The sequence below is a fragment of the Salmo salar genome, chromosome 07, assembly GCF_965601325.2.
Source record: "Salmo salar chromosome 07, fSalSal1, whole genome shotgun sequence".
NCBI classification, from domain to species: Eukaryota; Metazoa; Chordata; class Actinopteri; order Salmoniformes; family Salmonidae; genus Salmo; species Salmo salar.
This window is the reverse complement of record NC_138297.1, coordinates 71,540,751-71,554,888: the sequence shown is the minus strand read 5'-3', so window position 1 is coordinate 71,554,888 and position 14,138 is coordinate 71,540,751. Positions and strand designations below refer to the sequence as shown.

The following is a 14,138-nucleotide window of genomic DNA, read 5'->3' as shown; positions in this document are numbered from 1 at the left end:
AAAAACAAGTTTTTAGAAATCTTTGCAAAAATAAAAACAGAAATACCTTATTTACATAAGTATTCAGACCCTTTACTATGAGGCTGTAAATTGAGCTCAGGTGCATCCTGTTTCCATTAATCATCCTTGAGATGTTTCTACAACTTGATTGGAGTCCACCTGTGGTAAATTCTATTGATTGGACATGATTTGGAAAGGCACACTCCAGTCTATATATAAGGTCCTACAGTTGATAGTGCATGTCATGAGCAAAAACCAAGCCATGAGAGAGCTCAGAGACAGGATTGTGTTGAGGCACAGATTTGGGGAAGGGTACCAAAACATTTCTGCAGCACTGAAGGTCCCCAAGAACAGTGGCCTCCCTCGTTCTTAAAAGGAAGATGTTTGGAACCACCAAGACTCTTCCTAGAGCCGGCTGCCTGGCTAAACTGAGCAATCGGGGGAGAAGGGCCTTGGTTAGGGAAGTGACCAAGAACCTGATGGTCACTCTGACAGAGCTTCAGAGCCCCTCTGTGGAGATGGTTGTCCTTCTGGAAGATTCTTCCATCGCTGCAACACCTCAGTAAAAAGGCACATGACTGGCCGCTTGGAGTTTGCCAAAAGGCACCTAAAGACTCTCAGACCATGAGAAACAAGATTCTCTTGTCAGAAGAAACCAAGATTGAACTCTTTGGCCTGAATGCCAAGTTTGGAGGAAACCTGGCACCATCCCTACGGTGAAGCATGGTGGTGGCAGCATCATGCTGGTGGGGATGTTTTTTAGTGTTTTTTTTAAATCGTCAGGGACAGGGAGACTGGTCAGGATCGAGGGAAACATGAACGGAGCAAAGTACAGAGAGATTCTTGATGAAACCTGCTCCAGAGCGCTCAGGAACTCTGGGAGGATCTGCAGAGAAGAAATAGGAGAAACTCCAAAAATACAGGTGTGCCAAGCTTGTAGCGTCATACCCAAGAAGACTTGAGGCTGTAATCGCTGCCAAAGGTGCTTCAACAAAGTAATGAGTAAAGGGTCTGAAAACTTATGTAAATGTGATAAGTTTATTTTTTAATACATTTGCAAACATTTCTACAAACCTATTTTGGCTTTGCCATTATGGGGTATTGTGATGTCATTGTGGGGTATTGTGTGTAGATTAAGGGAAAACAACTATTTAATCAATTTTAGAATAAGGCTGTAACGTAACAAAATGTGGAAAATGTCAAGGGGTCTGAATACTTTCCAAATGCACTTTAGGCTGTAGACGTTTGGGGGTTTCTATACTGTAGACGTTTGGGGGTTTCTATACTGTAGACGTTTGGGGGTTTCTATAGTGTAGACGTTTGGGGGTTTCTATAGTGTAGACGTTTGGGGGTTTCTATAGTGTAGACGTTTGGGGGTTTCTATACTGTAGACGTTTGGGGGTTTCTATACTGTAGACGTTTGGGGGTTTCTATACTGTAGGCGTTTGGGGGGTTCTATACTGTAGACGTTTGGGGGGTTCTATACTGTAGACGTTTGGGGGGTTCTATACTGTAGACGTTTGGGGGTTTCTATACTGTAGACGTTTGGGGGTTTCTATACTGTAGACGTTTGGGGGTTTCTATACTGTAGACGTTTGGGGGTTTCTATACTGTAGACGTTTGGGGGTTTCTATACTGTAGACGTTTGGGGGTTTCTATACTGTAGGCTTTGGGGGTTTCTATACTGTAGGCTTTGGGCTGTGAGGGGGACCTATACCTCTCTGTTCCTCTCTCCTGGGTGACATGGAACTGAATGGGGGAGAGACGTTTCTTCAGCTCCTCCTGAGAGAAGGACTTGGGCCATGTCTTCTTGGTCCGGCAGGTTCCTATAGGAGGAGAAGGGAAGAGTTAAGGTCTCAGAACCACTACTGTGGTCAGGGGGGAGGGAGGTGAGAGACGGTGCCTCTCCTCCGTTCTGTCTTCCCCCTGACCCCCCCCCTCTGCTTTTACTAGTCCCTCATTATTTAGAAATCATTATCACTTAGGGCCAGGAGTTTTCCCAGGTCAGGAGAAACTCAGGACCCTAGCTACTCATCACACTGTCTAAACAAGATGCTCAGGCACAGCTCTCATTATCACTCAGGTTCCAGGCAAGATGAGCCCACGTTCATCACTTCATCAATATTAAACTAAATGTCATACAATTTAGTACGGGGGACTGTAGGGGACTGTAGGGGAAAGTAGGGGACTGTAGGGGAGAGGTTTGAATGGAAACTTTGGTTTTAGATTGGAATTACTTGACTCTTGCATGGAACTGACCATTATTCTCTACAGTTAGTGTGTTTGGGGGGTGGTGGTGGGGTGGGTGGGGGTGCTACAGCCAAAGCATGTCCTGGTGCAGACCAGACTGATTGCACAAAGCTAACAACTCAAATATAGTCTAGGTAAAAATCTCTAGTGGATAGAATATGTAAACATCAAAGCATGTGACCCAAATTGAATCCAGATTTCAGTTCTGGGTTAACCGAGATGAAGTCTAGGTGATTCTAGTGTAAAACATTAGGTTAATGTTCGGCCATTGTGACAACATGCTAAAAATACATGGAGAAAATTCTCAAACACACACTGCTGCTGCATGGTAGGCAGTAGAACTGGTCAGTCTACAGTGTAGATATCAGTGTTCATGGATGGTTACTCTTGCTTGGTAGGCAGTAGAACTGGTCAGTCTACAGTGTAGATGTCCTAGTGATCATGGATGGTTACTCTTGCTTGGTAGGCAGTAGAACTGGTCAGTCTACAGTGTAGATGTCAGTGTTCATGGATGGTTATTTAGCCAAAAGCTACTACACCTCTTAAAGAAATACTTTAGGATTTTGGCAAAGAGGTCCTTGATCTACTTCCCCAGAGTCAGATAAAGTCGTGGATGACATTTTTATGTCTCTGTGTCCAGCATGAAGGAAGTTAGACGTCATTTTACAAGCCAACCGTCGGACTCAGTTGGTAGAGCAGGGTGCTAATACACCAGAATAGGGACCCTCAGTTGGTAGAGCAGGGTGCTAATACACCAGAATAGGGACCCTCAGTTGGTAGAGCAGGGTGCTAATACACCAGAATAGGGACCCTCAGTTGGTAGAGCAGGGTGCTAATACACCAGAATAGGGACCCTCAGTTGGTAGAGCAGGGTGCTAATACACCAGAATAGGGACCCTCAGTTGGTAGAGCAGGGTGCTAATACACCAGAATAGGGACCCTCAGTTGGTAGAGCAGGGTGCTAATACACCAGAATAGGGACCCTCAGTTGGTAGAGCAGGGTGCTAATACACCAGAATAGGGACCCTCAGTTGGTAGAGCAGGGTGCTAATACACCAGAATAGGGACCCTCAGTTGGTAGAGCAGGGTGCTAATACACCAGAATAGGGACCCTCAGTTGGTAGAGCAGGGTGCTAATACACCAGAATAGGGACCCTCAGTTGGTAGAGCAGGGTGCTAATACACCAGAATAGGGACCCTCAGTTGGTAGAGCAGGGTGCTAATACACCAGAATAGGGACCCTCAGTTGGTAGAGCAGGGTGCTAATACACCAGAATAGGGACCCTCAGTTGGTAGAGCAGGGTGCTAATACACCAGAATAGGGACCCTCAGTTGTCCATGAAATCAAGTCGTCTATGGTTGAATGACAAACAGTTCATTGAAGAATCCGTACTGTTGACCAACGACATGACAAAAGGGGTGTCGACTTCAGCTCCTGAACTTCCGGCTTGCCTCGAGAGAAGAAGAAAAAACTGGTGTGTACGAGCAGCATGAAACAACCCTTGACGAAGACCAATATCAACAAAAACGTCACACAAACGTACTCATAATACGAGCACAAACTTATCTGAACTTTTTTTGAATGGGAAGCATGAGGATGCCTTTATGGGCACTATACAGGGAACAGTATGCCATTTTGAATGGGAAGCATGAGGATGCCTTTATGGGCACTATACAGGGAACAGTATGCCATTTTGAATGGGAAGCATGAGGATGCCTTTATGGGCACTATACAGGGAACAGTATGCCATTTTGAATGGGAAGCATGAGGATGCCTTTATGGGCACTATACAGGGAACAGTATGCCATTTTGAATGGGAAGCATGAGGATGCCTTTATGGGCACTATACAGGGAACAGTATGCCATTTTGAATGGGAAGCATGAGGATGCCTTTATGGGCACTATACAGGGAACAGTATGCCATTTTGAATGCAGCTTGGGTAGCCATTACTCTTTCTTTAAGGAAGTAACTTTGTTCTTCCTTTTCTGGAACGTTGGGATTTTCCCAGTGCGGACTAGGAATCTGGCTGCCGGTGAGGTCGTTCCTGTTTCAGGTTTTGGGGAGGAGGAGGTGTGTGTGTGTGTGTGTGGTTGGGGGAGGGGAGGGGGGTTCTTCTCTCTCTTCTCATGTGGACTATGTGGAGAATTCCTCCCTGTTAGATTGAAACCATATGAATGGAGAAAATACAGGGAACGTTAAAGGGCTGGGAAGTGAATGGACTCCATTGATGCCCCGTTTTCTATGTCCTGTGGGGGGAAAGTTACTTTTGACGAACAAGGGGGTGAACAACGAAGGGGGTTGGAGTGTGTGTGTGTGTCTGGAATGAAGGTGGATTAAACTGAAACAGGACTGCCACCATGTTCTTACACTACTGACTGACTGACTGACTGTGTGAGGTAAGGGGGGATGGTATAGGGTACTCTCCTACTGACTGACTGACTGTGTGTGTGAGGTAAGGGGGGATGGTATAGGGTACTCTCCTACTGACTGACAGTGTGAGGTAAGGGGGGATGGTATAGGGTACTCTCCTACTGACTGACTGACTGTGTGTGTGAGGTAAGGGGGGATGGTATAGGGTACTCTCCTACTGACTGACAGTGTGAGGTAAGGGGGGATGGTATAGGGTACTCTCCTACTGACTGACAGTGTGAGGTAAGGGGGGATGGTATAGGGTACTCTCCTACTGACTGACTGAGGGTACTCTCCTACTGACTGACTGACTGTGTGAGGTAAGGGGGGATGGTATAGGGTACTCTCCTACTGACTGACTGACTGTGTGAGGTAAGGGGGGATGGTATAGGGTACTCTCCTACTGACTGACTGTGTCAGGTAAGGGGGGATGGTATAGGGTACTCTCCTACTGACTGACTGACTGTGTGAGGTAAGGGGGGATGGTATAGGGTACTCTCCTACTGACTGACTGACTGTGTGAGGTAAGGGGGGATGGTATAGGGTACTCTCCTACTGACTGACTGACTGTGTGAGGTAAGGGGGGATGGTATAGGGTACTCTCCTACTGACTGACTGACTGTGTGAGGTAAGGGGGGATGGTATAGGGTACTCTCCTACTGACTGACTGACAGTGTGAGGTAAGGGGGGATGGTATAGGGTACTCTCCTACTGACTGACTGACTGTGTGAGGTAAGGGGGGATGGTATAGGGTACTCTCCTACTGACTGACAGTGTGAGGTAAGGGGGGATGGTATAGGGTACTCTCCTACTGACTGACTGACTGTGTGAGGTAAGGGGGGATGGTATAGGGTACTCTCCTACTGACTGACTGACAGTGTGAGGTAAGGGGGGATGGTATAGGGTACTCTCCTACTGACTGACTGACTGTGTGAGGTAAGGGGGGATGGTATAGGGTACTCTCCTACTGACTGACAGTGTGAGGTAAGGGGGGATGGTATAGGGTACTCTCCTACTGACTGACTGACTGTGTGAGGTAAGGGGGGATGGTATAGGGTACTCTCCTACTGACTGACTGACTGTGTGAGGTAAGGGGGGATGGTATAGGGTACTCTCCTACTGACTGACAGTGTGAGGTAAGGGGGGATGGTATAGGGTACTCTCCTACTGACTGACAGTGTGAGGTAAGGGGGGATGGTATAGGGTACTCTCCTACTGACTGACAGTGTGAGGTAAGGGGGGATGGTATAGGGTACTCTCCTACTGACTGACTGTGTGAGGTAAGGGGGGATGGTATAGGGTACTCTCCTACTGACTGACTGTGTGAGGTAAGGGGGGATGGTATAGGGTACTCTCCTACTGACTGACTGTGTGAGGTAAGGGGGGATGGTATAGGGTACTCTCCTACTGACTGACTGACTGTGTGAGGTAAGGGGGGATGGTATAGGGTACTCTCCTACTGACTGACTGACTGTGTGAGGTAAGGGGGGGATGGTATAGGGTACTCTCCTACTGACTGACTGACTGTGTGAGGTAAGGGGGGATGGTATAGGGTACTCTCCTACTGACTGACTGACTGTGTGAGGTAAGGGGGGATGGTATAGGGTACTCTCCTACTGACTGACAGTGTGAGGTAAGGGGGGATGGTATAGGGTACTCTCCTACTGACTGACTGACTGTGTGAGGTAAGGGGGGATGGTATAGGGTACTCTCCTACTGACTGACTGACTGTGTGAGGTAAGGGGGGGATGGTATAGGGTACTCTCCTACTGACTGACTGACTGTGTGAGGTAAGGGGGGGTGGTATAGGGTACTCTCCTACTGACTGACTGACTGTGTGAGGTAAGGGGGGATGGTATAGGGTACTCTCCTACTGACTGACTGACTGTGTGAGGTAAGGGGGGATGGTATAGGGTACTCTCCTACTGACTGACAGTGTGAGGTAAGGGGGGATGGTATAGGGTACTCTCCTACTGACTGACTGACTGTGTGAGGTAAGGGGGGATGGTATAGGGTACTCTCCTACTGACTGACTGACTGTGTGAGGTAAGGGGGGATGGTATAGGGTACTCTCCTACTGACTGACAGTGTGAGGTAAGGGGGGATGGTATAGGGTACTCTCCTACTGACTGACTGACTGTGTGAGGTAAGGGGGGGATGGTATAGGGTACTCTCCTACTGACTGACAGTGTGAGGTAAGGGGGGATGGTATAGGGTACTCTCCTACTGACTGACTGACTGTGTGAGGTAAGGGGGGATGGTATAGGGTACTCTCCTACTGACTGACAGTGTGAGGTAAGGGGGGGATGGTATAGGGTACTCTCCTACTGACTGACTGTGTGAGGTAAGGGGGGGATGGTATAGGGTACTCTCCTACTGACTGACTGACTGTGTGAGGTAAGGGGGGTGGTATAGGGTACTCTCCTACTGACTGACTGACTGTGTGAGGTAAGGGGGGATGGTATAGGGTACTCTCCTACTGACTGACAGTGTGAGGTAAGGGGGGATGGTATAGGGTACTCTCCTACTGACTGACTGACTGTGTGAGGTAAGGGGGGATGGTATAGGGTACTCTCCTACTGACTGACAGTGTGAGGTAAGGGGGGATGGTATAGGGTACTCTCCTACTGACTGACTGACTGTGTGAGGTAAGGGGGGATGGTATAGGGTACTCTCCTACTGACTGACTGACTGTGTGAGGTAAGGGGGGATGGTATAGGGTACTCTCCTACTGACTGACAGTGTGAGGTAAGGGGGGATGGTATAGGGTACTCTCCTACTGACTGACTGACTGTGTGAGGTAAGGGGGGATGGTATAGGGTACTCTCCTACTGACTGACTGACTGTGTGAGGTAAGGGGGGATGGTATAGGGTACTCTCCTACTGACTGACTCTCCTACTGACTGACTGACTGTGTGAGGTAAGGGGGGATGGTATAGGGTACTCTCCTACTGACTGACTGACTGTGTGAGGTAAGGGGGGATGGTATAGGGTACTCTCCTACTGACTGACAGTGTGAGGTAAGGGGGGATGGTATAGGGTACTCTCCTACTGACTGACTGACTGTGTGAGGTAAGGGGGGATGGTATAGGGTACTCTCCTACTGACTGACTGACAGTGTGAGGTAAGGGGGGATGGTATAGGGTACTCTCCTACTGACTGACTGACAGTGTGAGGTAAGGGGGGATGGTATAGGGTACTCTCCTACTGACTGACTGACTGTGTGAGGTAAGGGGGGATGGTATAGGGTACTCTCCTACTGACTGACAGTGTGAGGTAAGGGGGGATGGTATAGGGTACTCTCCTACTGACTGACTGACTGACTGTGTGAGGTAAGGGGGGATGGTATAGGGTACTCTCCTACTGACTGACTGACAGTGTGAGGTAAGGGGGGATGGTATAGGGTACTCTCCTACTGACTGACTGACTGTGTGAGGTAAGGGGGGATGGTATAGGGTACTCTCCTACTGACTGACAGTGTGAGGTAAGGGGGGATGGTATAGGGTACTCTCCTACTGACTGACTGACTGTGTGAGGTAAGGGGGGATGGTATAGGGTACTCTCCTACTGACTGACAGTGTGAGGTAAGGGGGGATGGTATAGGGTACTCTCCTACTGACTGACTGACTGTGTGAGGTAAGGGGGGATGGTATAGGGTACTCTCCTACTGACTGACAGTGTGAGGTAAGGGGGGATGGTATAGGGTACTCTCCTACTGACTGACTGACTGTGTGAGGTAAGGGGGGATGGTATAGGGTACTCTCCTACTGACTGACAGTGTGAGGTAAGGGGGGATGGTATAGGGTACTCTCCTACTGACTGACTGACTGTGTGAGGTAAGGGGGGATGGTATAGGGTACTCTCCTACTGACTGACTGACTGTGTGAGGTAAGGGGGGATGGTATAGGGTACTCTCCTACTGACTGACTGACTGTGTGAGGTAAGGGGGGATGGTATAGGGTACTCTCCTACTGACTGACTGTGTGAGGTAAGGGGGGATGGTATAGGGTACTCTCCTACTGACTGACTGACTGTGTGAGGTAAGGGGGGATGGTATAGGGTACTCTCCTACTGACTGACTGACTGTGTGAGGTAAGGGGGGATGGTATAGGGTACTCTCCTACTGACTGACAGTGTGAGGTAAGGGGGGATGGTATAGGGTACTCTCCTACTGACTGACAGTGTGAGGTAAGGGGGGATGGTATAGGGTACTCTCCTACTGACTGACAGTGTGAGGTAAGGGGGGATGGTATAGGGTACTCTCCTACTGACTGACTGACTGTGTGAGGTAAGGGGGGGTGGTATAGGGTACTCTCCTACTGACTGACTGTGTGAGGTAAGGGGGGGATGGTATAGGGTACTCTCCTACTGACTGACTGACTGTGTGAGGTAAGGGGGGATGGTATAGGGTACTCTCCTACTGACTGACAGTGTGAGGTAAGGGGGGATGGTATAGGGTACTCTCCTACTGACTGACTGTGTGAGGTAAGGGGGGATGGTATAGGGTACTCTCCTACTGACTGACTGACTGTGTGAGGTAAGGGGGGATGGTATAGGGTACTCTCCTACTGACTGACAGTGTGAGGTAAGGGGGGATGGTATAGGGTACTCTCCTACTGACTGACTGACTGTGTGAGGTAAGGGGGGGATGGTATAGGGTACTCTCCTACTGACTGACTGACTGTGTGAGGTAAGGGGGGATGGTATAGGGTACTCTCCTACTGACTGACTGACTGTGTGAGGTAAGGGGGGGATGGTATAGGGTACTCTCCTACTGACTGACTGACTGTGTGAGGTAAGGGGGGATGGTATAGGGTACTCTCCTACTGACTGACTGTGTGAGGTAAGGGGGGATGGTATAGGGTACTCTCCTACTGACTGACAGTGTGAGGTAAGGGGGGATGGTATAGGGTACTCTCCTACTGACTGACTGACTGTGTGAGGTAAGGGGGGGTGGTATAGGGTACTCTCCTACTGACTGACTGACTGTGTGAGGTAAGGGGGGATGGTATAGGGTACTCTCCTACTGACTGACTGACTGACTGTGTGAGGTAAGGGGGGGATGGTATAGGGTACTCTCCTACTGACTGACTGACTGTGTGAGGTAAGGGGGGATGGTATAGGGTACTCTCCTACTGACTGACAGTGTGAGGTAAGGGGGGATGGTATAGGGTACTCTCCTACTGACTGACTGACTGTGTGAGGTAAGGGGGGATGGTATAGGGTACTCTCCTACTGACTGACTGACTGTGTGAGGTAAGGGGGGGATGGTATAGGGTACTCTCCTACTGACTGACTGTGTGAGGTAACAGCCTACGCTCTAACCACTAGGCTACCAGCTGGTTACTAGTCCAACGCTCTAACCACTAGGCTACCTGCTGGTTACTAGTCCAACGCTCTAACCACTAGGCTACCTGCTGGTTACTAGTCCAACGCTCTAACCACTAGGCTACCTGCTGGTTACTAGTCCAACGCTCTAACCACTAGGCTACCTGCTGGTTACTAGTCCAACGCTCTAACCACCAGGCTACCTGCTGGTTACTAGTCCAACGCTCTAACCACCAGGCTACCTGCTGGTTACTAGTCCAACGCTCTAACCACTAGGCTACCTGCTGGTTACTAGTCCAACGCTCTAACCACTAGGCTACCTGCTGGTTACTAGTCCAACGCTCTAACCACTAGGCTACCTGCTGGTTACTAGTCCAACGCTCTAACCACTAGGCTACCTGCTGGTTACTAGTCCAACGCTCTAACCACTAGGCTACCTGCTGGTTACTAGTCCAACGCTCTAACCACTAGGCTACCTGCTGGTTACTAGTCCAACGCTCTAACCACTAGGCTACCTGCTGGTTACTAGTCCAACGCTCTAACCACCAGGCTACCTGCTGGTTACTAGTCCAACGCTCTAACCACCAGGCTACCTGCTGGTTACTAGTCCAACGCTCTAACCACCAGGCTACCTGCTGGTTACTAGTCCAACGCTCTAACCACTAGGCTACCTGCTGGTTACTAGTCCAACGCTCTAACCACTAGGCTACCTGCTGGTTACTAGTCCAACGCTCTAACCACTAGGCTACCTGCTGGTTACTAGTCCAACGCTCTAACCACTAGGCTACCTGCTGGTTACTAGTCCAACGCTCTAACCACTAGGCTACCTGCTGGTTACTAGTCCAACGCTCTAACCACCAGGCTACCTGCTGGTTACTAGTCCAACGCTCTAACCACCAGGCTACCTGCTGGTTACTAGTCCAACGCTCTAACCACCAGGCTACCTGCTGGTTACTAGTCCAACGCTCTAACCACCAGGCTACCTGCTGGTTACTAGTCCAACGCTCTAACCACCAGGCTACCTGCTGGTTACTAGTCCAACGCTCTAACCACTAGGCTACCTGCTGGTTACTAGTCCAACGCTCTAACCACTAGGCTACCTGCTGGTTACTAGTCCAACGCTCTAACCACTAGGCTACCTGCTGGTTACTAGTCCAACGCTCTAACCACTAGGCTACCTGCTGGTTACTAGTCCAACGCTCTAACCACTAGGCTACCTGCTGGTTACTAGTCCAACGCTCTAACCACTAGGCTACCTGCTGGTTACTAGTCCAACGCTCTAACCACTAGGCTACCTGCTGCCCCAAAGGACGAGGTCCTACCGAGATGAAAGTGAATGAGGGAAACTACCACTGTTTCCATGTGTCTTCTTAGAGCCAATAAAGAACTCGTCTTGGAATGTGGCCCCTAACGGCACCATTGGGTCCCATAGGGTTCTGGTCAATAGTAGTGCACTACATAGGGAATAGGGTCCCATAGGGCTCTGGTCAATAGTAGTGCACTACATAGGGAATAGGGTCCCATAGGGCTCTGGTCAATAGTAGTGCACTACATAGGGAATAGGGTCCCATAGGGTTCTGGTCAATAGTAGTGCACTACATAGGGAATAGGGTGCCATAGGGCTCTGGTAAAAAGTAGTGCACTACATAGGGAGCCATTACGGAGGACCCCTTGGAATGCGTCCCCTGTGACTGCAGCTCTGTCCATGCTCTGATGTAGCCAGGGGTCAACCTTCCAAATTAGCACATTTTTCAGACATCCTGGCTTTTTAACCTCAAGTGTAAATATTGTTTCCTAATTGTAAGCAAGGTTTGTTCTCTGCTACCCCCGCTTGCTTATTTTAACTTGTCAAACTTATGGCTTTTCATTCCCCCGACCTTCTCTTTATATCTCCCTCCCTCCGTCCCTCCCTCCGTCCCTCCGTCCGTCCCTCCTTTTCCACCATCTGTCTCTCTCTCCCCCTCCTTCCATCTCTCCCTCCCTCGCTTTAGGTGGTTCTCCCAACCCAATAAGTCTCTGTGTTGAGCCAGACCAAGCAGAGTTTCAGTGTGGTATTTCATCGATGACTGTGAGCAGTACTTTAAAAGGGTATTGTAGCCACAAAACAGTGAATTAAAAATGAGACCATTCAACAACGTCAGGTCACAGAGGAATGAAACATGTCTGATGTCTGAACAATAAACTAATAGCTCCATATTAAACCTCTGACATGAGACAAGTCCAGGCGTGACGTGAAGAATGCAAGTCGCTGGTTTTCTAGACGTCTAAAACCCAAATCTCTCTGGATGAAAGAAGTTGCCATTAGTCAAGCAGAAACAGCATTAAAAAGAAAAACACACAGTATGTTAGATGCAAGCTAAAAGGAAGGCAAACGGTGAGTTATTGGTTAATCCATGGCCAACTGAAAAGGCAGCGGGTTTGTAGCTGAGAAGAGACGGCGTAGCAGAATGTGAGAAGGGTTGTTTATTGCCTACTGCGGTAAAACACCACAATCACCAAGCTTTCACTACATAACTTTATATCTCTAGATTTAATATTTCCAATGTATTTATTATACATGGCAAATAAACCTGCTAGATGTAAACATCCTATGAAAAAGGACTTCAATGCTACAATAATTACAATAATGATAAAACATGAACTTAATAGGTGGGGTTTTTTTCTGCAGGAGACAAAAACATCATCACACACCCCCTTCATAAAAACATCCCAGATCTCCAGGAGATCAATAGCCAGAAGAGGACAGAGCAGAGCACGGCAGACAGGCACGGCAGACAGGCACACCACACCACACAGCGCCCAGCTCAACCTGAAGGGAGCCCACATGGCTTCAGAGTAACAGGCTTGGCATTGGTGATCAGGTGTAGCAGATTGAACCCCGACATGGCTGCTTCTGATTGGCTGCTCCTGTCTGCTGATTGGAGGAGAGAGAGAGAGGACACGCCCGACTGACACACCCTGTCTAGGAGGGAGGGATGGGGGGGGGGGGCTATGCTACTCAGGCTGAGAGAGAGGGGCAGGGAGGGAGGGAGAGAGAGAGAGAAACAACACATAGGTCAAAGTTCAATCACTATACACTGTTAGACAGACAGACAGCAGGACAGACAGACGAGTCTGATCCATCCACCGACCCACTTCCCCGTTTTTCATGCAGGGCTGATGCTGTAGGACGATTGGTTAACAGGGCTGATGCTGTAGGACGATTGGTTAACAGGGCTGATGCTGTAGGACGATTGGTTAACAGGGCTGATGCTGTAGGACGATTGGTTAACAGGGCTGATGCTGTAGGACGATTGGTTAACAGGGCTGATGCTGTAGGACGATTGGTTAACAGGGCTGATGCTGTAGGACGATTGGTTAACAGGGCTGATGCTGTAGGACGATTGGTTAACAGGGCTGATGCTGTAAGACGATTGGTTAACAGGGCTGATGCTGTAGGACGATTGGTTAACAGGGCTGATGCTGTAAGACGATTGGTTAACAGGGCTGATGCTGTAAGACGATTGGTTAACAGGGCTGATGCTGTAGGACGATTGGTTAACAGGGCTGATGCTGTAAGACGATTGGTTAACAGACAAGAGAATGTACAGACACACAGAGTGAAATATCCCCCTCCAGTTTAAGGCATTTGAAGTTGACCCAGAGGTGAGGATGAGACAGTTCTAGAACGACATTCATCAGAATGTTAAGGTTCATTATTACTCCAGGATTATATAGTTAAATGTCATTATTATTATTGATAGATTATTTACAATAAGTAACGTATATTGTTATGCATGGCTGTCTTTACCCTCTGGACACTGCCTGGTTATAGAGGACTGCAGTATGAGTCATAATACCCAGAAAACCTACAGGTCAAACAGGGAAATGGTTCTAATTGTTTTCCCACCATCTGGGATTTTAGAAATCCTTAAAATGAGGGCTGTGTTTGGTGTCGCCTCACCCTGACGTGATGTTCTGATAACCATGTACATCTCTCTCGGACAATTACATTTTTCAAACAATTGGAACCTTTTCCCTGTTTGACTGCTAGGTTTTCTGGGTATTATGACGGCTCCATTGTGGGGCTCTATTTGTGCTGGCTGTAGCACGGGGGGAGACTGGAGTGTGACGAGACTGACGGCATCTAATCCTACTCCCACCCAGCTC

General features: G+C 48.8%; 1 protein-coding gene across 2 annotated transcripts in view; it reads right to left on the bottom strand.

Annotated features, from left to right (window-relative positions):
- Positions 1-14,138, bottom strand: part of LOC145880079 (methionine-R-sulfoxide reductase B3-like) — a 49,232-nt gene that overhangs the window by 26,954 nt on the left and 8,140 nt on the right. For both annotated transcript variants that reach the window (XR_014392965.1, XM_082978039.1), the window contains exon 3: positions 1,718-1,826. Coding sequence is in view for 1 of the 2 variants with exons in the window: in XM_082978039.1 (XP_082834165.1) it covers positions 1,718-1,826 (109 nt within the window). In the remaining variant the exon portion in view is untranslated. The remainder of the gene's footprint in view (positions 1-1,717; positions 1,827-14,138) is intronic.